Below are 27,999 nucleotides of genomic sequence, written 5' to 3'. Positions count from 1 at the left end.
GAGTAGCAATTTGCAATGGCTTTTTATTATGTACCGGGTATATAGAAACTATTGTGTGAAAATGTATACATGGAAAAATCGATATGAAAGGCACCTATGCATTTCTGAAATGGGTACAAATTATAGAGTTTAGAAACAGTACATATTTGCACATTTTCAAAATTGGAATACATATACTAGCATGAGAATTGTTGGTCATTTTTCAAAATGACTTCATTTTTACACAATGTCTTTCATTTGGAAGGCAGAAATGCATCAAAAATTAATAGGTAATAACAGTTGCTTTACAAATCTGAATTGCCCTAAGACTCCCGATAAATATGGTACCTCACTTGTGTGGGTAGGCATAGTGTCCATGACCGGAAAGGGCACAAAACCCAATGTGAACACACCACATTTTCACAATGAAAATGTACCCTTTTTTTGCGAAGTGTGTAGCTGTCGTTTTTGAACCCTAGCTAGGCCGGCACCTAGGGAAACCTAGAAAACATATACATTTTTATAAATTAGACACCCAGGGGAATCCAGGATGGGGTGACATGACTGCCTCCCACTAGGTTCTGTTACCCAGAATCCCTTGCAAACCTATAAAATTGACACACAAAAAAAAATTCTCTAAATTTCTGTGGTGGAAAGTTCTGGAATCTGCATGGATCCAGAAATATCCACCCAACCCGCGTTCCCTAATGTCTTACGAGAAAAATGGTGCCTCACTTGTGTGAGTCGGCCTAGTGCCCGCGACAGGAAACTGTGTAAAACGCAACTTGGTCATACCTCAATTTTGCAGTGAAAATGACCCTTTATTGGCAAAGTGCCTAGCTGTACTTGGCTCTGCCGGCACCTAGGGAAACCTACCAAACACACACATTTCTGGAAAGTAGACACCCGGGGGCTTCCAAGGAGGTATGGCTTGCGTGGATCCCCCAATGTTTCCTTACCCAGAATCCCTTGCAAACCTAAGTTTTGGCTGAAAAAAACTGTTTTTTTTCACATATTTTTGAGTGGGAAAGTGTGGCATCACCAGGCTCACACAAATTGCCTACCACCCAGCGTTCCACCAGGTCTTCCGATAAAAATGGTGCTTCACTTGTGTGGGAGGCCCAAGTACCCGCGTATAATCCCTACATTTATGGCTCTTCCCGGTCACAGGCCCTTGGTATCGTTTTACTAGGGAGACTGAGGGAAACGCTGGGTGGCAGGACATTTGTGCCGGCACGGCGATCCCACACAAAAACGTGTGGGGAAAAGTGTTGTTTTTTTTCAGCTAAATTTGAGGTTTGCAGGGGATTCTGGGTAGAAAAACGTTGGGGGATCCATGCAAGCCATACCTCCCTGGACTCCATACGGTGTCTAGTTTTCAGAAACGTGTGGGTTTAGTAGGTTTCCTTAGATGGCTGCCGAGCCCGGGGCCAAAAACCCAGGTGCCCCCCCTCCCTTGCAAAACCAGATGTTTTGTGATGGGTAATTTTGATGCAATATGTTTTGAGTCCTTGCCTGTCGTGGGCACTTGATCCACCCACACAAGTGAGGTACCTTTTATCAGGCGACCTGGAGGAATGCTGGGTGGTAGGAAATTTGTGTTATCCCGGAGATCCCACAACTTTCCCACACAGAAATTTGAGAAAAATTTGAATTAATTTTTTTTCAGCTAAATTTGAGGTGTTCAAGGGATTCTGGATAGGAAAATGTTGGGAGGTCCATGCATCCCATACCTCCCATGACTTTCAGAAATGTGTGGGTTTGATAGGTTTCCGTAGATGGCCACTGAGCCCGGGATCAAAAACGCAGGTGACCCCCTTGAAAAAACAGGTCTTTCTTTTAGGTCTCACCTGAGCTAGCGCATGCGCTGCTCCGGAACGACATTTAGTGAGTGGGCTTTAAAAAGCCGACCACAGTTTTTTGTGAGGCCTAGAGCGTGCAGTTATGCGCACAGTCACGAGCAAAGGCACCATCTGGCTTTCCTCTCTCGTCATGGCCCCATTCTAGATCACATGCTTTACAGATCGTTGATTCGAATAGCAAAGTCAAAGTTTACTTTGCAGGACATTGTTCTTCTATCCATTTCTCTTTATCATACAGTTAATTAAAACCATAACATACAAACATCTCATCAATAAAAGTTTTAAAAGCACCTTGTAAAAGCAAGCAGTCAAGATTAATGACCAATCCCAAGCAGCATTTCTGGTTAATGGCAAGACTGTCAAATGTAACCATTTAGAGCCAGAAGAAAAGTGTGAAGTGCAAAAGGCAATATCAGAATGTCCCCGAGTTTGTTACAGCTGCCAGTACCTAACTTTCAGCAAAGTCCTTTTGTACAGTGGCTGTATAGAAAGGGACTTGAGAATGTTTCAACAGCTCTTAGTGAGCTATCTCTGTAAATGTGTCGTTGGGCCCTGCAAGGTGATCCGATTTGACCCCCTGGATGCCGTCTCATGTTCTTTAGCTGTGTCTTAGTGCTGAGCTGTATGCAATGTCGTAAAAATAACGTTAATAAACTTCCCAGCCCTTGCAAGAACTTGAGCGGAGTTGTTGCTAAAACACAAGTCCGATGCTTCTCTGCAATGCCTCAGCAGCTTGTCCCGATAGACTAGGAACAGTAGCCGACGACGGTTGTGAGCAAGGCGGGGACAGCAGCATAGCAGGGGAAGCCAAGACTCATCTGGGTATTTACAAAGCCTACACGTTAGCTGTCTATTCCGCTGAGCCCCAACCGGATTAAAGTTGTAGATTGGAAGGGCTAAAAGCCTCATATAGATAATTTTATAGTGAGTGTGTATGAAGGGAGTAGATGAAACATGGTTGATGTTTCCCTTTGGTGTATGAGGCATCCAGGGCTGTAAATGTCGCTCTCAAATGACACTAAGATAATTTGGCTTTTTATGGGGTTTTTTCATTGTTGACCGAGAAATAGCTGGATTAGAAAGGTTTGTGGTTTCGATATTCACTGTCAAAACCATGCAATTGTCCTCAGATATGCTTTTCATTCCACCGAAGCATCTAAAGCACATAACACATTTCCACTTTGTGATTGTTAAAATGCATAATCCTTTTTCGTTTAATTTATTATGTTTTTCATTTGAGCACATGCATCCCAGCACTGCGGTGTTCAATTAATAAATTCCTGTGTGGCCATTCGTCAAAGGAAAGATGCAGCTGTGCATTGGGCAATTTTGCGTAATTCTTTTGATGATATTCATTTTACCCAGTCACCGCATGGTGGGGAAAAAGATTTGTTGTAGTTGTAGTGCATGTGCTTCTTGAAAAATTGACTTTCATGATAATAATAATAATCTATTCAAGTTTTGCAGCTTGAGGCTAGATTCACATACCCCCCTTCAACTCCCACACTCCAGGTGAAGAGTACTCACTTACAGCATTACAACACAATTCAGATTCATAAACTCTGACAACATAAATAGGACATATTTGCCTCAAGATCGTGAGTACAGTGCAGGGGTATTCTGTGTTTTGAGTGGAATTATTTATTCCTCTTTGTATGTACACTCCATTACTTAGTTTGAGAGGTGTGTCGAAGATTGATTAACTGGATAGTTTTGCGGAAACATGTTCACAAGTGAAAGCTTTGAGTCCGATTTATCAACCTTGCTTACAAAAACCCTGGCTAAGATACTTTTAATGTTAATATTTTCAAAACCATTTAAGGCATAGGTGCCGTACAAATACACGTAACATTTGGTTTGGATGTGTATTCAAAACATAAACGAGCATTGGCATAGCCAATAGGTCTCGCCTTTGGGACTTTATAAGTGTTTACCCATTCAACAGTTGATGTTGTTGAACCAAGGATATTATGCTGCATAACTAAATACTTATAAGGTCCCGAAAGCGAGACCTATTGGCTGTGCCAATGCTTGTTGCTAGATAGGTGGGTGTCTGTTTTTGGTCTTGGCTTTGCAAATATCTAGGGAAAGCTAAAAACACCAGGCATTTCTGAAAACTAGACACCTGTGGGAATCCAGGGAGGTGTGGCTAGCGTTGACACCCCAACATTTTCCTTCCAAAAATTCACAGTAAACCTCAAATTTAGCTAAAAAGTCATATTTATCTTTAATATCTATGTGGAAAAGTTGCGGGATCACCGCATTGCACACATTTCCTACCATGCAGCGATCCCCTCAGCCTCCTGATAAAAAGGATACCTTACTTGTGTGAATGGGCCAAGTGCCTATGACATGGAAGGGCCAAAAACATGCAGAGATTTAGGGGGCCGAAAGCGGGTCCAAAAGGGCAGTTTGTTTATACGTTTTTAGGCTGAGGCTACTTTAGGCATCCATAAAAGTGAGGTATCATTTTTCTCGGGAGACCAAGGGGAATGCTGGGTAGTAGGAAATGTATGCCTGTGCAGTGATCCTACAACTTAACACAGAGTAATGTGAGGAAAATGTGACTTGTAAGTAAATATGAGGCTTACAGGGGATTCTGGGTAAGAATACACTGGAGGATCCATGCAAGCCACACCACCAGCCAAAGGTCAGTACATGCACACCGCCATCCATGCACACCGCCATCCATGCACACCGCCATCCATGCACACCGCCATCCATGCACACCGCCATCCATGCACACCGCCATCCATGCACACCGCCATCCATGCACACCGCCATCCACGCACACCGCCATCCACGCACACCGCCATCCACGCACACCGCCATCCACGCACACCGCCATCCACGCACACCGCCATCCACGCACACCGCCATCCACGCACACCGCCATCCACGCACACCGCCATCCACGCACACCGCCATCCACGCACACCGCCATCCACGCACACCGCCAGCCAAGCGCCATCCACGCACACCGCCAGCCAAGCGCCATCCACGCACACCGCCAGCCAAGCGCCATACACGCACACTGCCAGCCAAGCAGGGCCGGACTGGGAACATCAACCAGCCCTGGCAGATTGCTGCTCAACTGGCCCTGGCAGGGGGAGGGGCGTGCTAGTAAAAAGCCCCGCTCCCGCTTTGGTTACTGGGTCCCGATATTGCAGCACTGCTGCAAAACTAGCTCCCATTGACAAAATTGCCTCCCAAGGTCAGAAAACCGGCCCCCACCCCTCCGGCCCAGCTGGTAAACTCCTGATGCCGAGTCCGGACCTGCAGCCAAGCACCATCCATGCACACAGCCAGCCAAGCCTCAGTTCAATGTACACCGTTAGCCAAGCACCACTCCACGCACACCACCAGGCAAACTCCAATCTACACACACAGTCATCCGCCAATCCACCACACCATTAGCCAAGTGCAGATTCACACACCGCCAGCTAAATGCCAGCCAAAGGTCAGTACACGCAGACCGTCAGCCAAACTCCATTTAACACACACACAAACTCTCCCTGGTTTCATTGGTTTTCTGCCCCGCTTGGAATGCATATGAGAATAAAACAATCACTGAAAAAGCCAAAATGTGTGCTTGAAAAAAAAAAAAAAAAAATGCGACACTGACATGCCCATAAACATATTCCTGGTGCCTAGTGGGCTTTCAGATGGGGGGGTGTTGCCCTGATCTGCTTTCTGGGGGAGGCAGAAAGTCGTTTTGGCGGTGAGGGCATTAGCATGCCCTTTCTCGGCAGCCCGAAACCCTACATATAAAAAGGATAAATAAAATCCCTGATGCATAGTGGGCTTTCTGCCCCCCCCCCCCCCCGCAGGGGGCAGATTAGGGACTTTTGCCCCCATCTGCCTCCCTGGGAGGCAGAAAGACTGTGGCAAATTTGTTTGGGTGGGCATTTTGGACAGCCCCTGCCCCTATATAGATTTTTAAAAAATCCCTGGTGCTTAGTGTGCAGAAAGACTAGAATTTTTCCAGGGGGTGGGGACATTGGCATGCCCATCTTGGGCAGCCCCTAACCCTAAATCATATAAACAAAAAATTATCCCTGGCTTCTAGTGGGCTTTCTGCTCCCATGGGGAGCAGGTTGGGGGCTGTGGCCCCCATCTACCCCCCCCCAATGGGGCAGAGAGACTGTAATTGTGTGGGGACATTGGCAGGCTCATTTTGGGCAGCCCCCACCCCTATATCAAATAAACCCCCCAAGCTTCTAGTGGGCTTTCTGCCCCTTATGGGGGAAAGATTGGGGGCTACTGCCCCCCAGGGCGGGCAAACAGACTATAAATGTGCGGGGGAGGGTGGGGGCATTGGCATGTCTATCTTGGGCAGCCCCCACACCTAAATCAAATAAAAGAAAATCCCTGGCATCTAGAGGGCATTCTGCCCCCCCCCCCCCCCCCTGGTGGCAGATTGGGGGCTAGTGCCTAGTGGGTGGATCCCTGTTTGGGTGATCCCCAAGACTGGATCCACTAGGGAGGGGTACAATTAGAAAAGGGAGATTCTCCCCTTTCCAACAATATCTCTCCTGACTTTCTATGTGCTCAGGGGACTGAGATAGCCCCCTGAGCACTTAGAAATTAAAACATAGGCTCATTTCAGTTTTGGTTTCTATGAAATGACGTCAGCGCAACGTGCGCGCTGTTAGTCATTTCATAGAAACAAAAAATACAGCCTCAGGAGCTGGGTAAGCTCTTCTCCGGCTCCTGAGGCTGTTTGAGGGGTGAGGGGGAGCGAATCCCTCTGGTGCCATCACCAGAGGTATTTCCTGTGCCATGGCGTCTGACACAGGGAGCTGGCTGGCCGACACACATGAGCACCTATACTTCGAACGGCTTCCGCGCAGCCGATGCACAGAAGGAGTTAGAGGAGAGAGAGATCCCCTTGCAGCCGGGTGCAGTGCAAGGGAGTATCTATGGGGAGCCTCCAGAAGGCTACCTTTAGGAGGCGCACTTAAAGTGTGGCACCTTTTTGTGGCACATTTTCAGTATGCTTTTTAAGGAATCGTTTACCTCTGCGCCCGCATCCATAATACAGCCTGGTTGCAGAAGCAAAGTGTACCCTCATTTGCATTGGGCCTCGCACCATTCAAATGAGGTAAATACCTCTAATGTAAGAACTGGAGCTACATGTGCGCCACCATTATCCTTCTTTAATATCGAAGTGTCCTGGGCCACACAAAGCGGGCCCACTCTGTAATATGGAACCTGGTGTAAATGTGAAATTACAATTAGGGGGTTTAAATCTGTTCTGATTCGCCTCAGTTGTGCTTGGAAGAAAGCTCTTTACCACTTCCAAGCACAGCCACTCGCAGGGAAGCGAAATGAGTCCAAACCCAAATACTGCCTGTCTTTGGTCCGATCCCTATTACTGCCTGTCTTTGGTCCGATCCCTATTACTGCCTGTCTCGGTCCGATCCCTATTATTGCCTGTCTCGGGTCCGATCCCGAATACTGCCTGTCTCGGGTCTGATCCCGAATACTGCCTGTCTCGGGTCTGATCCCGAATACTGCCTGTCTCGGGTCTGATCCCGAATACTGCCTGTCTCGGGTCTGATCCCGAATACTGCCTGTCTCGGGTCTGATCCCGAACACTGCCTGTCTCGGGTCTGATCCCGAACACTGCCTGTCTCGGGTTTGATCCCGAACACTGCCTGTCTCGGGTTTGATCCCGAACACTGCCTGTCTTGGGTTTGATCCCGAACACTGCCTGTCTTGGGTTTGATCCCGAACACTGCCTGTCTTGGGTTTGATCCCGAACACTGCCTGTCTCCGGTCTGATCCCGAACACTGCCTGTCTCCGGTCCGAACCCGGATGCCTGGCGCCTGCCTTGGGTCAGCCCTCGGATGCCTGGCGCCTGCCATGGGTCAGCCCTCGGATGCCTGGCGCCTGCCATGGGTCAGCCCTCGGATGCCTGGCGCCTGCCATGGGTCAGCCCTCGGATGCCTGGCGCCTGCCATGGGTCAGCGCTCGGACGCCTGGCGCCTGCCATGGGTCAGCCCTCGGACGCCTGGCGCCTGCCATGGGTCAGCCCTCGGATGCCTGGCGCCTGCCATGGGTCAGCCCTCGGATGCCTGGCGCCTGCCATGGGTCAGCGCTCGGACGCCTGGCGCCTGCCATGGGTCAGCCCTCGGACGCCTGGCGCCTGCCATGGGTCAGCCCTCGGATGCCTGGCGCCTGCCTTGGGTCAGCGCCCGGACGCCTGGCGCCTGCCATGGGTCAGCGCCCGGACGCCTGGCGCCTGCCTTGGGTCAGCCCTCGGATGCCTGGCGCCTGCCTTGGGTCAGCGCCCGGATGCCTGGCGCCTGCCATGGGTCAGCGCTCGGACGCCTGGCGCCTGCCTTGGGTCAGCCCCCGGATGCTTGGCGCCTGCCTTGGGTCAGCCCCCGGATGCTTGGCGCCTGCCTTGGGTCAGCCCCCGGATGCTTGCTGCCTGCCTTGGGTCAGCCCCCGGATGCTTGCTGCCTGCCTTGGGTCAGGCCCCCGGATGCTTGCTGCCTGCCTTGGGTCAGGCCCCCGGATGCTTGCTGCCTGCCTTGGGTCAGGCCCCCGGATGCTTGCTGCCTGCCTTGGGTCAGCCCCCGGATGCTTGCTGCCTGCCTTGGGTCAGCCCCCGGATGCTTGCTGCCTGCCTTGGGTCAGCCCCCGGATGCTTGCTGCCTGCCTTGGGTCAGCCCCCGGATGCTTGCTGCCTGCCTTGGGTCAGCCCCCGGATGCTTGCTGCCTGCCTTGGGTCAGCCCCCGGATGCTTGCTGCCTGCCTTGGGTCAGCCCCCGGATGCTTGCTGCCTGCCTTGGGTCAGCCCCCGGATGCTTGCTGCCTGCCTTGGGTCAGCCCCCGGATGCTTGCTGCCTGTCTTGGGTCAGCCCCCGGATGCTTGCTGCCTGTCTTGGGTCAGCCCCCGGATGCTTGCTGCCTGTCTTGGGTCAGCCCCCGGATGCTTGCTGCCTGTCATGGGCCAGCACCTGGATACTGCCTGTCATGCTTTGAATGTATTTACCTGTTGCTAAGGTGCACAGGCTGTCTTGATGATGTCACAATGCACGCTGAACAGATCTCTCCCTTTAGAGAGATGCTGCTCTCTCTGTTGATGGCGAGATTTTAAATGGCTCCTGTAAGATAAATCCAGACATCCTCCAGCTGCAGCTCAGGTTTGTTGCCTCAAAGGCGATCTTCTGTTTAAGGGACCGTTCTAGTTTTTTGGGGGCTGAAGTTTTTCAAGGGAATGCCCGTTTTCATTCGTTGTTTAGCTGAATTTTCAGTTAAAAATCCTGTCGGGTCCGGCCCTGAAGCGAGGCACCAGTGTATGTAATTGATAAGGAATGCAGTCCGTTGTAAGCCGGCGTTTTGCTTTGATGCAGCAATTTCAAATGTACATTACTATAAACCGTTCAATAAAATACACATCGGTGTTCGCCGTTAGGTTTCTCTTGCCAGTTTTATCAAGATAGGAGGTGCAGGAAGCGAGCTACATTACAGTTAACGGTATAGGAAGAGTCCAACTTGACACTCAAATGTTTACCTGTACTGTTGTTAGTGTGTTATGTTATGAAATAGGATACTTTAACAAAAAAAACTGAAAAACGCAGGGTCTCTTTCTGCAAGGCGTCATTCATGAAAGTCACAAAGTTAGTTCCTGTCGAGAGGATCCATGGTCCTGTCATAGCTAATGTGTCTGAGCTTCCCAGATTCTGTTTATTATTGTATTTCTATGACCCGTGCAGTACTGTACCTGCTTGGGGTGTATGTGTATCTATGTACATGACGAAGCTTGCGCACTGCCTCTGCTTTGCCAGCACAGACCGTTTTCAATGGAACCATCAGGGCTTCAAGTGGGCCTGGTCCTGCCGGTGCTCAGCCCCGGCAGTTATACAATTCAGGTGCTGAGACGGGTCCCTCTTAGGCTCTCCATTTTTGCCCTCACCCTCAGGATAAAAAAACAGATCTTCCCTCTGCAGCAGTAACACCCTTTACTGCCTTTGATGTAACTTCCAAGAGACTCGTTCTACTTCTTTCACAGTCTCTTCCTTTCAGAACTGAGATATTATTTTCAATATTCTATACAACGAAGCCACCACAGTTGTTGCATCTTTATCTTATGCAACTGACAATCGGTGGCAAAGCTAATAGTCCTGGCTTGCTGGTGGTGTAATTTTACATGTTGTATTGTATATCTGGGTGCAATGATAGTAGTAGTGAATTACTAGGCTGGCGGCACACTATGCTAAGCACAGATTTTTTAAGCTTACTTTGTAAGCCACGCCTTAATTGGATTGGGCACGACCCTTTTAGAGACCTCTCCTCAACCCCACACCACCATCACCACCACCACCACCACACACACACCGTTTGTTCGTGCCACTTAAAACTCTGGGAACCATCTCTGACCTGTTGAAGCTGATTGCAAGATTTCCGGGTGGAAACGCTAATACTTGGAGTTTGCATGTCGGGGTTGTTTGGTGGAGGGGTGGTTCGAAAGGGAGGCGGCTTATATAAAGCACTGCGCGTATATATCCAAAGCATCATCATACTCTGCTTAGTAGTCGTTGGATCTCAAAATCGGCCTTGGTGAGTTGGATTGCTGTAAGCTTTTCTGTGCACTGTGGATGGGTATTTGAAGCAGCCTTCATTGGGCGGTTGCATTGCTGTAAGTAAGAGATATTCCAACCTTGAGGTGAGAGTTGAGCATGTTCATTACACTTTGCTGTCTGTACACCGAGATCTGACTGAATACGAAAGTGGGAGAAGCTCTATTAAGAAGTATGTTTATGTATTTAGTTAGGTGTTTGTTTTGGACTGCCCTTACGGCCATTTTGCAGACCAAGTCGTCGATCAAATGAGGCCCTGAGTTTGGAGTGGGCTGAACTACACAGGCTATCTGCTTCAGAGAGTCATACTGGGTTGTGATGCCTGTTGGAGGCTAGTCCCTTCATAGAGAGGGCGGTGGATCGGCCGTGGGCGTGATTATTATCCAAATGCCTCTATAAACGAGGACGTTTTCTAACCTAGGGTGTGGGTCCAAGGAGTTTGGAGTTGCTTGCTCTATACTTCAATGGTTTGCCTCTGCGCAACTTAATCTTGTATTTGAAATACTGATTAGTAATATACTGCCGAATCTGAGGTCCATCCCAGGGGTGTTAATTTTTGCAGGTTTTTTGGGCCTTTGCCTGTAAAAGTTTGGTGCTCAGTACCTTCAATCAGATCCTTTGTCTCAAGGCGAGTCAGTGAAGCTCTTTCATAGTTTGGTTCCAGAATGGGACAAAGTTTTTGGGCGCTCCATGCAAAATAGAAGTTTGTCATTGGAAAGCTTTCTATGCCCAAATTTTGGGAAAAAGACCATAGCTGTTATAATAACTTACCATCTAGTATTGCAACCACCAAAGGCTTCCTTGCGTTGTCTTAAGGAACTGTCAGTCCTGCTAGGGATATATTGTCACATTTTTTAAAGTTTAGGAAATGATCTTGCTTCCGGGTTCTGTTTCTCTGCAGTTTAATTATCCTTTCTAGGAGTGTTGATATGCACTTTAACACAGTAGTCTGCGTGATAATGTGGTGATTTTCATTTACTACAACTGTGGTCTTCTGATTAAAAATAAGGAGAAAAAGGCGCAGAAGTTTCTTACTGCCTATGGTGAAATAGTGAAGGAACACTTCCTTCTGTGTTGTGCAGTCATGTGGTAGTAGCCTATACATTGTCTCATGTCCCTTTTAGTATGACAATGGCTTTGATTACATTCAAATATAGGTAGTGCTCCTTTATGAAAATGTAAATGTGCCTTAATCATTCATTAATCTGCATCTACTGCTGTGGGCTGGTACTTAGGTGGTTTTGAAAATCCACAACACTTACTTGGATTTGTAGCTGATGATTTCTGACTATATCCGCCGATGACAGTCTGTAAATATTGGATAGTAGCACCACAAGAGATATGCCCTGTGATTGTGTTTGATGTGGTAGCAGTTCTGAGGATACTTTATTTACCTTAATTTGTTTTCCTGACCAACCAATCTATCGATGAGGATGCAAGATACTATGGCTTTCCCCAATAACACAAGCCCCTTCGTTGTCAGTTTCTTATGATGGAATCAATGATGGAAAAGTGAAAAGGAGAAGTATATGCTGGCCTGCATCAGATGATAAATCTTTCCTAATGTCCATATAGGAAGCTGGAGTATCCTGGCACCATCTGAAATGACTTTGGGTTTCCTTACCCTGCTCTGGTGCAGAAATCATGGTCTCGTAAAGCAAGGGTTACAATGTTCCTCTTACTATTGTGCTTTGACACCTTCACTTTACATTACTGAAAGCAGCATCTGGAGTGTGGTTGACACGTCTAGCACCTTCTCTTCGATTTACTCATTGTTTGGTAGATCTTCCAGGCAGTGAGACCAATTTCAGCCCCTTTGTTTTCCTTTATGGCTCCTGCTTTCATTGAATCATATGAGGTGAACAATGGTATTGGCATTATTCGATTAACTCCATAGGTGGGATAGTGTGCATGAGCCAAGGCCTCAAGGTAGTTTTGGGTTGTGCAGCAACAGTCGTTGTAGCCTTTGGTAATGTGCAACTTGATATTGCCAGAGCTAGTACATTATAGTAATAGGTGGTTACTGAAATAACACAATGTTTCAATAGCCCCAGTATATGGTGGAATCTAATAATCCAGGGGTGGCGGCGGAGACAGATGGCAAGGTAGGCAGATTTGTGAAAGATGGTTCCGTTTTGTGGTGAGGACTGGCCTAAGAGTTGTTCCCAATGTAACCACAGAGTAGTATGCGTTGGTACGGAACGTTTAGCTTGTTCTAGAAGTCCTCATGGTCCCACCCAATTCTGGCACTTATTCTGACCCGGTCATCGCAGCGGCCGTGAATGTCCCATAGATCACACAAATAGACTGTAAAGGAAAGCAGGGGTACACCCATATGGCAGAGGTATGTCTGAGCTTGTGTTTCATTCTCGAATGTCTGAGGCACACATAAAAGCTCAGTTTCGAGGGCGTTTTTAGACTTATTTCATGTTTGTCAGCAACTATTTGAGGTATTTGCTCTGAATAATTAAAAGTCGGCTACATAACGACATTTTCTTTCCATTTTTTAAGACGATAGTAAAAATCGTAATGTGTCAAGTGTAGACAGTTTTTTCATTTTCCATTTTTCCACAATTAATGTATCTCTTTTTGGGGAAAGAAGGTCTTTAATTAATGTGCTTTCGGCTCTAGACCTTTCCCTGAAATTGTACTGCTGCAACTACTTTATTCGCATCATTCTGTCTTTGTTTTCCCCTTAACCAGTAACCACCATGACGTTTACTCATTCGATGTTTTGAAGCGTCACAGTATCCTGCCCAATGCGAACTTCACTTTTATAGAGGCAGCTTGTATCTGCACCCAGAATAAAGTCTGAGATAGGTGGCTCTGCTTTTGGCACATCGACCTAATCCTTTGTGCTGCCATGCCAAGAATAATGGGAGCTTTAATGCATTATTGAGCTTTCAAAAAGACATGTCTTCTACCTCGAGAATATTGCACCCATGGACGGGCACATACAGTGAAGTGTTTCTACCAGTGCAAGGACATCTGATGCTTTTTTAAGGCACCATATCATGGGTACTCCCGTTTATTGTGGAATAAAATACTCTCCCATCTTCCAATTGACTTGTTCCTGCTGCCCTCTGGTTCTCACTATACATTACAACCGAGAATGTGCCATCTGACGTTTTACAATGGGATTTTACAATAATGGTTTTGTAGTCCTCGCCTTTAAAATCCAAAAGTGCATATAATATGGTTGTTTTTCATGTGAAGTACTAGCACTAGACTCTTTTTCTCTCACTTGATTCACCGCATCCATTGTTCCTCCTAAAATACTGGAAAGGAGTGTTTTTGTGTGAATGCCCTTGGGGATATGGATTGAAGAATTCCATTGCTCTGCACTTGAGATGCCGCCTTGTAATGTACTGATGTGCAGATTATTCATCTTACTTATGGAGTTTAACCACTGATCTTTTTGTTCTTTTTTTTTTTTTGGGCCAGGATTACATCTAGCTCCATGGATTCCGAAGATCTACTCCAGTGTCCATATGACAAAAACCATCTGATCCGGCCAAGCAGGTTCCCCTATCATCTGGTGAAATGCAGAGAGGTATGTTGGAGGCACCAATGCCAAACACGTAGACCTCAAAGGATACAACCTCCCACCAAGATTGTATTTGTTGTAAGAAGATGCAACATTTGTAATAGGCAATCATTACGCTATGAGTAACAGAGTCATGATCTACTTTCAGGATATGCACTTGTTGAATAGCTGGTTCCCTTTTAGAGATCATGGAAATTTGTCTTTGCACTGGCCCTCAAGGAATCATGTTGCAAACCTTGGTATATATTTTTGCCCTTTGCATCCGTCAATTCATAGGTCCATTCGTTATGGGAGGTAACAAATGCAGACAAGGTGGTGCTAAGGAGGGACTAACAAGCCTAACAACCAATCAGAAGCCAGCATTTACAAAGGACAATGACACAAGCCAATTCAAAATATGGGTGGAGTGGGCGAGTCTTTAAAGCCATACTGCAATACTGCATGCCTTGCAGTAGTTTGAGAAATTGTATAATACATATTGCATAATTTACACTCTAAACAACCCTTTATAATATATTACCATTTGCATGATAATTTTACAAGAAGTGTGAACCATCTGTAGCATCCTGCTACAAGTAAACACGGACACTGGTAACAGTTCAACTAGAGCTTTATTGCTTACATCCAGTACCTTCCCTGTCCCTACTCTAACTGCCCTCATCCTGTCCCTACTCCGCCTCTTCCTGTCCCTGACCACCTAGTTCCTCCCACCCAGCTACTAGACTGCTAACACACAACATCTCCCCCTTTTTTAACAAAACTGCCAACGTGTTCAATTATATCTCTTCAATGAGTCTCTTTGGTCGCTGAACATTGCGACGCGGCCTTACATTCATTTCTTCAGTGTCCTCTTCAATCTGGGGTGTATCCAATCTGTTCAGAGCGTCCGGATCATGTTGATCAGAGGTTCCAGGATCTGATAACACCGTGGGGTCAAGCAATGATCTGGTTGAGTCCTGGGAGCACTTCTTGAAGTGAGACACATTTCTCGTGACTCGACGGTGGTCAGACTCCGCCGTCAGCATGGTGCCTTTCTGCCGAGTGACCAGTAGTGGTTCATCACGAAAACGACAGTCTGTTTTTTTCTGTTGATCTTGTTTCACCAGTACATGGTCTCCTTCGTGCACAGAAGGTGATCTGGCTCTTCGCTTTGCGTCAGCATACGACTTCATCTTGTCCTTGTTCTTCTTGTCCATCTCTGCCATCTCCAGATGGTTGCGGGTGGGTGATAGAGCTTGCAGCGCGCCATCCCAGGTCGGGATCCGGTTTCTCATGGGGCGACCTAACATCAGTGTGGCCGGACACTTGCCAGTGGTCGAGTGGGGAGTTGTCCTATAGGCCCTGAGGACTTCGTTGAGAGCGATCTGTAGGTCCTTCTTTTCGGCACAGGCCTGCTGAAATGTTTTTTTGATTGTGGCCATGAATCGTTCAACTGTGCCATTTGCTTGTGGCCAGAGGGGAGTGACTTTCCTATGATGGAAGTCCAGGTGTCGGGCATATGCTTCAAAGTCATGTCCATTGAAGGGAGGACCATTGTCTGTCTTCACTTCTCTAGGGACACCCCAGGTGGCAAATAGTTCGTCTAGTACCTTGAGAGTACTGGAGGCGCCAGTGGAGGGTACGAACTGTGCGAATGGGAAGCGAGAGTATTCATCAACTATGACTATCACGTACTTGCCAGAAGACAATGGTCCGTAGAAGTCCACGGCAATTTCTTGCCATACTCCCGCTGGTAGGGGAGTCATCTGCAGTGGGGCTGGAGGATCGCCTTTGCTTGTCAGTTGGCAGGGGTGGCAGTCTTTCAAGGTGGATTCCACCATTTGATCTAATAGGGGAAACCACACGCGCTCCCTGAGCGCTCGCTTCGTAGAGACGACTCCTCTGTGACCTTCATGGGCAAGATCAATGACACCTTGCTGCAGAGCTCTGGGAATCACGATTCGCTGTCACCGCAGTATGATGCCATCTGAGGTCACCGACAGTTCTTCATGTACATGCCGGAATGCTTGCAGCTCATGTTTAGTGTCCAGTTCAGTGTCTGTATCCTGAGGGTCATGCCTCCACCTGTTGGTTCGAATCTTGCTGAGAACCTTTTGCAGAATGCTGTCTTGTGCGGTGGCATCACGAATCCGATCCATTGGAATGGCAGGAGGTAGCGCCTGATCAGCTACGAAATGGATGTATTCCTCAGCAATCGAAGGGTGAGAGGCAGTTGACGCAGGCGGATGTCGAGGCATGTAGTCTGCTGGGTTTTCAGACTTCCCCGGCTTGTGTACAATCGTGAAGGTATACTCCTGAAGCCTCAGGCCCCACCTCTCAATTCTTGGGGGCATTTTAGCATGGGGGTTGCCATAGATGGTGACTAGCGCTTGGTGATCCGTGATTAGGGTAAAGTGCTTGCCGTAGAGGAAGACATGAAAATGTTCACATGCCCAGACCACCGCAAGGCTCTCCTTCTCAGGCTGTGAGTACGCCTTCTCGGGGTCGGACAGACTGCGGCTGGCATAAGCGACAATCCGCCTCTGGTCGGAGTCATGATCATACTGCGCTAAGATGGCCCCCAACCCTACGGGGCTGGCATCAACAGTGACTTCAGTCATGCGTCTGGGGTTGAAGTAGGAAAGGTTATCGGCCGACTCCACGGCCCTTTTGATCTCTGTGAACGCCTGCTCACACTGAGGAGTCCATTCGAAAGGCTGCCCTTGCTTGGTCAACATGCGGAGCGGGTGGCTGATGGTCGCATAGTCCCGGATATATCGGGCGCAATAGCTAGCCATCCCCAGGAAGGATCTCAGGTCGCTGACGTCCTGAGGACACTTGGTGTTCAGGGATGCCACTTTGTCCGGGTCTGGTTTCATTCCCGCTCCCGAGAAGATGTGACCGAAGAATTTAAGCGTAGATTGGTGAAATTCGCACTTGTCTCTGTTCAGGGTTAAGTTCGCGTCGAGCAGGGCATGACAGACGCGGTTAAGTGCAATATCGTGTTCACGGGTGTCAGAGCCATAGACTAAGATGTCATCGCTGTAGTTGAGCGTGTTAGGGATGTTTTGGATGATTTGTCTGATGGCTTCTTGGAAAATTTCGGCGGCTGAAGACACACCAAAGCTTAGTCTTTTATATCGAAAGAGCCCCAGATGTGTAGCAAAAGTAGTGATGGGGCGTGACTGGGCGTCCAGTTCCAGCTGGTGATAGCCCTTGCTCAGGTCCAATTTTGAGAACACTTTGGCGCCGTTTAACGCCGAGATCATGTCACATAGAAGTGGCCCTGGATGGCGTTCACGTTCTATCGCAGTGTTGGGGATGCGCATGTCAACGCACAGTCTCACTTTGCTGGTGTTGCCCTTTTTCGGTACGACGACCACCGGCGAAACCCACGGGGTCGGACCATCCGTGCGTTCAATGATGTCGGCAGACAGGAGGTCATTGATTTCTTCTTCGACAGCCCTTTTGAAGGTGGAAAGGAACGCGCCGGGGGTGCTGAGCAACGGGCCTAATTTGTTTGTTGACATGTAGGTGTATCTGACGGTTCTTCAGCTTCCCTAACCCAATGAAAAGGCGAGGAAAGCGATTGACGATGTTCTGGTCATCACAAACTTTGAAGAGGATCTCCACGAGACGAAGGCGCTCCGCAGTCGGCAGGCTGAGCAAGCAGTCAGCCTCGGGTCCTATGATAACTTGAATGACTGCATCGATGGTGACGTTGTCATGTGCAAGTGTAGTTGGGAACTTGCCAAGACACTGCAGGGGTTTCTTGGACATCCAGGTGTAGACGCGGACAGGCGCATTCATGCCCATCCCATCCTCGTCGCCAGTTGTAGCATCCTGCTACAAGTAAACACGGACACTGGTAACAGTTCAACTAGAGCTTTATTGCTTACATCCAGTGCCTTCCCTGTCCCTACTCTAACTGCCCTCATCCTGTCCCTACTCCGCCTCTTCCTGTCCCTGACCACCTAGTTCCTCCCACCCAGCTACTAGACTGCTAACACACAACACCATCCTGTGAACTTCATTACATGGATTGTTAACATCCCATTTGGAACCCACAAAATATCGCACAGATCTGATTGAGAAGAATATTTCTAATTGTCTTGACAAATTAGCCTTTATACTTGATTAATTACAAACACTGGGTAACCCAGAGTGATGTGCTACCCGACTTTGCTACCCATCTGCAAAGCACATCCGGGGTAGCAAGCACTATATTAATATCCAAAGTACCAGATTAATTAATTTTTTTGAAATAATTGATTAATCCAAATGGGGATATCGCGATTAAATGGAGGAATTCATACTAATTGCTCCATGGGATAAGACTTCCACCTCAAAGTGCCTATGTTCTTCATTTACTCACTTTTGCTTGGCTACACGGTTTGTCCCATTGACACTATAGGTAGCTAAGGATTTAAGTGGGATGTATACTACAAGGTCATATTAACTTTACAGGCAAACCCCATTTTGGTGTCTCAACATGGGCTGTAAAAACCCATAAGGCAACCCATGACAGCAACGCAGTCCCAGTCCCCTTCCAAGTGTTACTTCATCGTGCATTCCTCACGAGTATTCACTTTTACCACATGCTGTGTCTGCGTTTTTCATGCATATATGACTCTTGCATAGTGCATACTGTGAACCGAGTGACTTACAGTTTGGGTGAGTCCAAGATGTAGATCCCAGGTCACGATTGAGAGCTCTGGAGCTGAATTTAAAGGCAGTGCAAGTGTTTCACAGTTGTCAGTGAAGTATAATGTTTTTCAGAGTACATACTCATCCAGTCCTTGGGCTCTCCGAACGGTGCACAAATGGATGGTCACATATGGGGCAAGTCTAATTACTATTTTATGTGAATGTGTGCAAAGGGAGTAAAGAGCTGTTGAAATATTCATAGCACCAAAGTAAAAGAATATGCTTCATTTGCAGTTGAGGAACAAAGCTGCGTGTGCTTGTGAGAGAATGTGTGTCTGTGAGAGAGAAAGTGTGTCTGTGAGAGAGAAGGTGTGGTGAAAGGGGATGTGACCAAAGGAAGTACACATAGAAAAACTGTGTGATGAGTTGGAGATGCAGTGGAAGCAGACGAGGCGTCATGTATACAGATGGAGGATTTCAGAAAACTGTGGGGGTGGGGGAAGACATTGTGATTAATGGAGTGTGCGAATGCAGAGGGAAGAGGGTCATAGCTACAATTCGTGCAGCAGGGCCAGTGGCACCAGTGCCCAGTACCACGAGGAACCCATTGAACTGTGTAAATTGCTGTACTTCACTACCACAACTGCAGTCACAGGGGCCATTGTCCGTGCTTGCAGAATGGCCCATGGCATCCTTGCTATGCTGCTAATGAGTTATGGGTGTGAGGTTAATACTAGGAGTGATTGAGACCCTCTGAAGACAGCTACCCCTTCCACAGACCTTAGTATTATTTAATATGTACACATCTGTGAATTCCCATTGTTGTCATCCGTTGGTCCTTTTTCCACCATCAAAACATGCAGTACCTAATCTGCCACTCTTTTTCGTAATTTGCCCCATCCCATGCCACACCCCTTTTCCCCATACCCTTTATCCCTTCCCTCCCACTCTACTTGCGCCACTGCTGCCCATTTCTCGCTGTGGCGCCTCGGGTGTGAGAGCGGGAGCCGGTACTGAAACGCAAATTATTTTAAAAGCTGCACAGTCCAATTCTCAGGGTGGATAGATCTATTAGTGTAGAACTTGACCTAGGTTGGATATGGGGGGAGTCATGTTATTACATTGACGTCGCAGTCCTCGAAAGTAACCCACGCCAGCCCCTTGGTAATCCATCAGTATTTGTTTTTCGTAGCACACTCCTCCATCTGTCCGGCCGTAAGCTGAAGGGTACGCTGTGAGCGTGCACATCGGCTGTCCCCTTTCTGCAACCAAACAGACGACCTAGGTCTTGCCAAGTTGGGCAGCGCATGCGCTGCGTCTCTAAGTGAGACCTAAAAAGGGTGCCCAGGGTTCTGTGTTTATTGATGTGGTCTCTTCTGCCAAGGTGGTGGTACTCTGCAGAGTATTCAGGGACTACTACTCATCCGATGGTTGGTGTTGCACTGACAGCCAACTCCCCAGAGGCAAGGGAACATCACTGGTGTTATGATCTGAAGTGGGAATTACTGGACTGTCCTGGGTGCCAACACATTCTGCCTGTGAATAAGAGAAGGGAGCTCCAATCCTGTATTAGCAGTTGATCATGGCAGGTGTCTGCTTATTTAACAGTGTCCGTCTGACAGACTCATTAAGCATGGGTGCCCAATGAATTGTGGTACTGTCAGGCCAGGCTGTGCGGTCTTTGTCACTTATCCCTGTCATAATTACCAAGGTATCTGGAGCTGTGTGCCTGAGTGGTAGACCTGATAAAAGCATAGATAGGCGCCCAGAAGTGGCCCCTGTGCAACTGGGTCAGGACCAGTCCGGTAGATCAAGTGACTAGAGAGGTACCTCTAGGGTGCTTTGTGAAGGTTGGAGGTAGTTGGCTCGAGGCACTGCATGCAAAGCTGGCACCTGGCTTCCACCATGCCAATGACTCATCACCTGCAGAAAAGGGCTGTCTTGTATAAGAAGCAGTGCCAAGTTTTCCCCAGAGTAAGCTCTGCCATGAGACAAATGCCCACCAGAGAGTCAGTTACCTGCAATCTAAAGACCGCCATCTGGAGGAAGGCCACTGTCAGAAACCTTTGCTCCTTCTGTGACTTCTTTAGCAATACGCAGTTCCCTGTGGTGACTAGAAACTTCCTGCTATCAGTAAAATGAAAATCCCAGTGCTTGAGGATTGCTGAACGTGGCCCATCAATGCTGCTACAAACTGGGTGAGAGACTGAGCATGCCTAGGCCTGAGAGACTACAACTGAACGGGGGCCTAGGAAACCATGAGCTGCACCTATAGACCTTACCTCAAGCTTTGAACCTGATCCGGGGAGGGGCGAGACCCACAAAGAGAGATGGAGGGGTAACTTGATTAGTCATCATATGCATCTGAAAGCACAGAGACATGCACCCATGAATCACGTATTCATGCATTATTGAATGTGTGGTGGAATTCAATGTTTTTATGTAATTAAGTAATTGTCTTTCAATAAAGATAAAAGCAAAACCAAAGGGGATGATGGACGGAGTGTTGAACATTGCAAGCACTCACCCCAGTCAACTGATCTGGGTTTAATCCATCACCATTCTTTAGTTCACTCCGCCACCCCAGTTCAGACGTGGCCATATGCAAATCAGTCTGACCCTGTGCCTCATGGGAACAGTCCAGCCCGAACTGCCACGGCTTGTCTTCCCTGGACCGGAAACCAGCATCCTGGGCCCTGGGACCTGGCTTGGCAGTTCGGGCAGGACTGTTCCCATGGGGCACATGGTCAAGACTGATTTGCATATGGCTGGGTTCAAACTGGAATGGCATGGTGAGCAAAAAACACAATAGATTTAGGCCCAGATCTCTGTACTGGGGAGAATGTATGACATTGCTCTGCATTCAGTTTAACTGTTAGTTTTGCATTTCAATAAAGATGAGCGCTGGGCATCGATTTGCTTCACTGCTGAGGAGGCATGATATTGATGTCGGAGTACCCCCACACTAACCTCCTTGAGAAGCCTGTGATTGCTCGCCCTCGCTACCACAGAGCACGGAAAATCTCAGTTTTCTAGCCATATTAAGACGGGCACTGGGACAGCAGTGGCAGAAGGCTAAAACCCCATGGCTGTATTGCCCCTGCCTGGCCCATGGTCTCCTGAACGAGTTTTGACAGACACTGAGAACTAAACCTGGAGCTGCCTCGGCTATCAAAAGAAGTCACAAAAGAGGTGTCAAGGAGTTGAGGGATGGTTGCATCTGGAGAAAATGACATGTTTTTGGGGAGGGTGGGTGGGGGGTAATCATCAACAATAGGAAATCTAGGTGATTCCATTTTTTTGGGGAGTTATTATTTTTCATGGCACCCTTCAATACTGTTTTAGTGGCATAGAGACTATCCTGCAACCATAAGTCAGAGGGATGTGCTACAATGCTTTATGTTAAATCAATAATAGAGAGAAACTAAACTTGGCTCAACTCTCTGAAGAACCTGACACAAGTAGAAAAACCTAATCTGTCCAATATAGGGTTCTCCGAAGATAAAGGATTGGAAGGGTAAGACAATACCAAGGAGACACAGGGTACACTGTTCCAAAACTCCCATGTTGAGGAAATGACTTTTAAAATATGCAACTCCTGAGACTGCCCCGAAGGACATCTGTCAAAGCCTAGAGTAGATGAAAATATTACCTCAGACTGTTAGCATTAGGACACTAAATCATAGGAAATTAATCCAACCAAATGTCTGTTTAAATTACTGGGAAGAACGGTTACATTTTAGAGTTTCAACTACAGTTATTAAGCTCCCTCCCATCTTTGAACCTTGTGTCACAGATGCACATTTAATTAGGCAGACTTCATGCACCTATCCTTACACTGCCCCAGAATATGAATATTGAAATTACTCCTGTTCATATCGAGCTCGCCCACTCTTAGCTTTTGTGGGAGGCGCTGCTGAGGTGCCAAAACAGGTCAGGTGCTTGACAGCATTACAAATGTTGCTATTTACCCTTTTGCTGCTAGACCTCGCACCTACACCCCGTGCCATGCCTTTTTTTGGCTATTCGAGATAATTCTCGCTTAGGCTCCCATAACCTTTTGTCCCCATAAGGTATCCATGCCAAATGTGCGTCCTATTCTTCCAATACCCTGAGGATTTTATAGGTACCCAGGATTTGTGGATTTCCCCTGGAGGTGGCCGAGAAATTAGGCAAAATACAGCTCTTTGGGGAAAATGGTAAAGTGCTGCAGAAGGGTTTGAGGGAGCTACAATCGCCATCTTCCCAGATTTCAGGAACAAGCAGCCTTTTGTCATAAAACCAACATTTTCTACACAGTTTTGCCATTTTACTGGGACATAGCCTATTTTTTTAACATTTTGTGTGCTTTCAACCTCCTTTTGGTTAATAGTAGAAATGGGTGTGAAACCAATAATGGATCCCGGAAAGCTATACTTTTTAAAAGACCTAATTCTGAATTCAGCAAGTGGTCATTTATGGAGATCCTTCAAGGTTTTCCTATAGAAAGTAACATTTGAATAAATAAAATTATTGAAATGGTGTTGGAAAAAAAAAGCAATTAGTGCCTACATTTTCACCTGTAACTTCATCGAACTAAGCTAAATATTTGAGAGCAATATACTGATAAGTCCGCGGGACCCTTCTGGTTTAAGGAATATATCCGGCTTGTAGGTTTGCAAAGAATCCAAGGTACCCAGAGCCAATAACTGAGCTGCACCTTGTAATGGTTTTTCATTGTGTACAAGGTATACAGCAATTCAATTAGTAAAATATGAAAACAAGTTTCCTTACCAAACACTTGCAACTACACACACTGCAGCTCTACCAGTGCCAAAACCACAAGCACAAGTTACAACAAAGTAAAACAAAAGCTTTGCACTAAAATGAAAAGGAGAAAAAAAGTTAAGATTACAAATAATGACAAAGCGCAGACCATCAGCCGAAGTTGTTTAGTGGCTTCTAACACAGCCAGAATATTCACCTCCAAAAGGGGAGCGACACGTGCCCAAAGGGCCACTTCACAAAACATTTTGTGCCACAAACAATAAAATCCCTGGTGGTCTATCGGCTTCTGCCCCACTTGGGGGCAGATGGGCTTAAAAATATAAGGCCAATCTGCCCCTAAGGGGGGGGGGAGAAATGCCAAACATTAATTCACAAAAGGGGAGTGACCCTTGACTAAGCGGCCACTGTACATAATTACGTGCAAAAAAATCCGTGGGGGTCTAGTAGGCCAAAAAATAGAAGGATGATCTTCCCCTAAGGGAGGCAGAAATGGCCAAAACATTCATCACCCAAAAGCGGAGCAATCCTTACCCAGGGAATCTCTTCCCTGTAATTATTAAAAAATGAATCCATGGCTTCTAGTTGGTTTTGAATGCCACCCTCCCCCGAATGGAGCTAGATTGGCTGATTAAAATGGTGATCTAACCCGGAGGAGGGGGCGAAACCCAGTAAAAGGAAGTTGGCCCCAGGGAAACTACCATTGCCCAGGAGGTCTCTCCCAAAATGTGTAAAATGAAATTCCCTGGTGCCTAGTGGGTTTCGGCACCCCTGGAAGGGGGCTGATGGGCCGAATCAGTCCCCAGGGGGGCCGAAACACAGCTACACATGCCTCCAGGGAAGTGACCCTTGCTTCAGGGGTTTCTCCCCCAACAAAACAAAAAAGTATCCCTGGTGGTCCAGTGGATGGAGTCCTGCTCCACGATACCGGGCCTCGCACGCAATCGTGAAGCTGGAATCCATTCAAAACCGGCACAGGGGAAAGGAAAAACTCTTTCCTTTCTCCTGTGTCTGTTTTCCCCAAAGAACACCCCTCCCCCGAGAGTAGGGCTTACCTCAATCGTGCCCTCTCTGGACGCGCTGGAAGCAAATGGCTTCCAGCGCATCCCCGGTAGCCTATGATGATGTCAGCTCGCTGACGTCATCCGATTGCCAAGGTCGAGGGGGTTTCGGGGTGGCAGCAAAAGTGCTTCCACTGCCATCCTAAGTGGAGGGCATGTAGGTGGGCCGCCATGGAGGGAGCACCATTGCCTTCCCCTTGGGCCAGTGCCAAGACATAATGGTTACATCTTCTGCACAGTAACACCGCTGCTTAGGATGTAACCATTACGTTCTTTGCACACAAGGGGTTAAAATATCATGTGGCTGAAAGGCGACTCACCTAAACTCCAGAGCTGGCTGCATGATGCTGTTTTCTGTAATGACATTGTTGAATTGCATTAATCTCTTCGGCATCCAAGGACAAATCCTCAAGATATCTACGGTATCTTAAAAGTTTTTCCCTCCACCTAAGATCATAATACTTGGAAACCTATTGCAATTTTCACTATTGGAAAGTCGACACGCCTCCATCCCCCTGGGGCTCAGCACCAGCACTTAATTGTCAACACTCCCACTTATGACAGCCTGCCTGCCACATGGTGGCCTTATTTTTATTATTTAGAGATGAGCACAGCAGTAGTTTAATGATCAAACATGCATTCAAAATGACCAATATCTACAGCTGAAGCTATTTTTATAACTTTAGGTTGTGGAATAGACTGGGTTTCCCCACTTGTAGGAGTGTGGTGTGTAGTAGTTGTGATGATACGGTTATTGGCAGTGCTGGCAGGATCCGTGGATGGAGCAAGCTCTAGTGGCCTCCTCACGAGGGCATTTGCACTTACATTTTGCACAAAGTAAGCACTGGTAAATTGTTATAGCCAGGAGAGAAGTCTCACTGGCACATGACTTGTAGAGGCGTGGCCTGCCATTAATTCATCCTGTTCATTGATGTGGTGAAATGTGCTCTATGCGAATGACCTTTATGGAGGAAGTGTATTGTCTTATAATTACACTTGACCATATTGCAGTAACTTTTTTAGGGTTTTATATAAAATCTTTTTTTAATGGATTTATTATTATTTTTTTTAATTCTAATTAAAAATCTCAGTCAAAAAGCACATTGGGCAGCGTGGCTACGCAGCGTAGTGCAATAGCCGCCTGATAGAGTAGCTCCGTCTTACCTCTCCCATCCCCGTTAATCCGCTACAGAGATCCGGTCCCTACATTTGTCAAAAGACAGAAGAGTGTCTGCTGATTCTACAGACACCAAAATCGCAGCCCAAATCGACCGGGAGCCAGAGTTCTCACAAGCTAAGATCTGAGGCCTAAACTAAGAGTGCGACTGGGCGGTGAAGTGCCCCTAGCTGCCGCCGCCGTAACGTAGTAAGGCCATAGGCATCTCACTCACAGCCGGAAGCTGAACTAAGGCTGACGTTGGCCTGTTGCAGTGGCTGCTTAGGAAAACCCAGTGAGTGGCCTCAGAAGACATCACGGAGGAGTGCTCAACACTTTGCCGGGTAAAGCCAGTGGGAGGAAGCCATACGTACCACACGCCCTGGCACCGGGCGCTGAGCCACGGCCCCTGGGAACGACCCACTTGCGCTTCGCACAGACTATCCTGGTTCCGGGTGTAGGAGCGGTGCGATAGGGACCCTGAACCCCCACCCCCCCCCCTCCCTGGAGCGACAATGACACTATCTCTATTGAGGTGAGTAGACTGCTCGCTGCTGAGACGTGGGCTCCATCAGGCCTACATCACTCTGCATTAGGAGGGGCCTGATTATCCTGTAAACCCTCTATAGAATTGTCCACTCGGCTGCCACATACTTTTTCATCCCCCATACGCCATTCATCTAACAGGCACATGATTCAGCCTGCAGTGGTCTTGAGGCCTTACTGCGGCAACCCAGACACAGCATACCTGGAGCAAAGAATGGACACGATCTCCGCGGAGGTGACACTCATCAGGGCGGATCTTCATAAAATCACCGAAAAGGTCAAACAACTAGAGGTCAAAATAGAGAGCCTGGTGGAGGACACTTCACAACTTCAGAGTGAAGTCTGAGAGCTTCAGAACTTCAGGAAACTAGCGGAAAGTAAGCTGGATGACTACGAAGGCCGATCACGCCGTATTAACGTAAGAATCCTGCGGATGCTGGAACGGACAGAGGGAGAAGCACCAGACCTGTTGAACTCCTGCTTAAACACCTGCAGCCGAAGGGCCTGTCAAAATTCTTTGTGATTGAGAGGGCACATAGTCCCTGGGGGGTGCCCAAAACCCAGGGCTCCCCCACGACCGCTGCTCGCTCGGGTACTGAACTTCCGCATCAGAGACGTGATTTTGCCAAACGCCAGAGTGAGCTTCCCGCTCTGGCTCGAACGCCGAAATGTACTTTTTCCATGATTTTACACAAACAGTTGAGAGGAAGCGCAGATCCTTTCTGGCCTTTAAAAAGTCACTACGTGATAAAGGGGTGAAATACGCCATGTTTTTTCTGGCTTGACTCCGGGTGGAGAATGAGGAGAGGGCCTGGTTCTTTGACATTCCCAAGGCTCCAGCGCAATGGCTGGAAGGTTTGTCGAGGAGCTGGAAACCATAACTCCCTCTGAGACACCAGAAAGACCCTATTGGCGAGGTACCATGGACCGACCCCCCCCCCCCCCCCCCCCCCCCCACGGAAGCGGGGCAACATCCCTGCCTGGCGACCGTTTGCTGGACTCCGAGACTGCTAAAGGTACCGGATTTCGAACACAGCTGCTGGCTGAATGAGCTTGCAAAGAACTGATGAAGGCACAACTCTTGAGACATGGCATGCTGCTCTCTTCCAGAGGGGCTACTGATGATGTTGATGGGTGCGGGGGGGGGGGGGGACTTTAACGCAGTAGTCTCCGGGACACTGGCCAGACATTTCCCTCGAGACATTGGTGCATCAACAAGATGGCTACCTGATTTCCGGGAGGCTCTGGGCCTCGCTGACGCATGGAGAACATACCACCCGGACTCTATCCAACACATGTTTTATTCTGGGGCACACAATAGCCTTTCTCGTATAGACTACCCGATTGTCCCAGCCTCCCAGATCACACACATCAATGAGGTTAGGCACATGGCAAGAGGCATCTCCGATCATTCCCCGCTATGGGCTCATCTTACGCTAGGGCGGAGTGGGGCAGGCAGAGTGGCTCCCAATAATCCATGGAATCTTCGCTACCCCAAAGTAAGTAAGGCCCTGCTTCAGGCAATAGATCATTATTTTCAGGACAGCAAGGGCACAGTAGACTCCCCCCCCCCCCCCCCCTCTCACCCCCCAAACATTGTGGGAAGCCTTTAAAGTTGTCATACAGGACAAGCGCCCCCTCTGATAACTGGCGCTCAAAAAGGCTAATTGAAAGACCTAGTTGAAATAGAAGAGGCAGTCCTTGAACTGGGAGAGGAAGTTACGCAAGAAAAGCGCCATACTCTGCAGCTCAAAAGTGATGAATATAAGGCCATAGCAACTGACGGAGCCAAATCCATGGGGAGAGAACAGGTGAGTAGGGTGTACGACCTGGGAGATAAGGCGGGGAAATGTATAGCGCGGC

At 47.9% G+C, this 27,999-nt stretch overlaps 1 protein-coding gene across 2 annotated transcripts in view; it reads left to right on the top strand.

The window, feature by feature from the left end:
• The window catches only part of LOC144829387 (uncharacterized), an 815,409-nt gene that overhangs the window by 46,383 nt on the left and 741,027 nt on the right, over positions 1-27,999 (top strand). For both annotated transcript variants that reach the window (XM_078688502.1, XM_078688493.1), the window contains exon 2: positions 13,881-13,989. In XM_078688502.1, coding sequence (XP_078544628.1) covers positions 13,897-13,989 — 93 coding nt within the window. In that variant the 5' untranslated portion in view covers positions 13,881-13,896. The remainder of the gene's footprint in view (positions 1-13,880; positions 13,990-27,999) is intronic.

The sequence above is a fragment of the Lissotriton helveticus genome, chromosome 1_1 (genome assembly GCF_964261635.1).
Source record: "Lissotriton helveticus chromosome 1_1, aLisHel1.1, whole genome shotgun sequence".
Taxonomy (NCBI): domain Eukaryota; kingdom Metazoa; phylum Chordata; class Amphibia; order Caudata; family Salamandridae; genus Lissotriton; species Lissotriton helveticus.
This window is presented reverse-complemented; position numbering and strand designations above follow the sequence as displayed.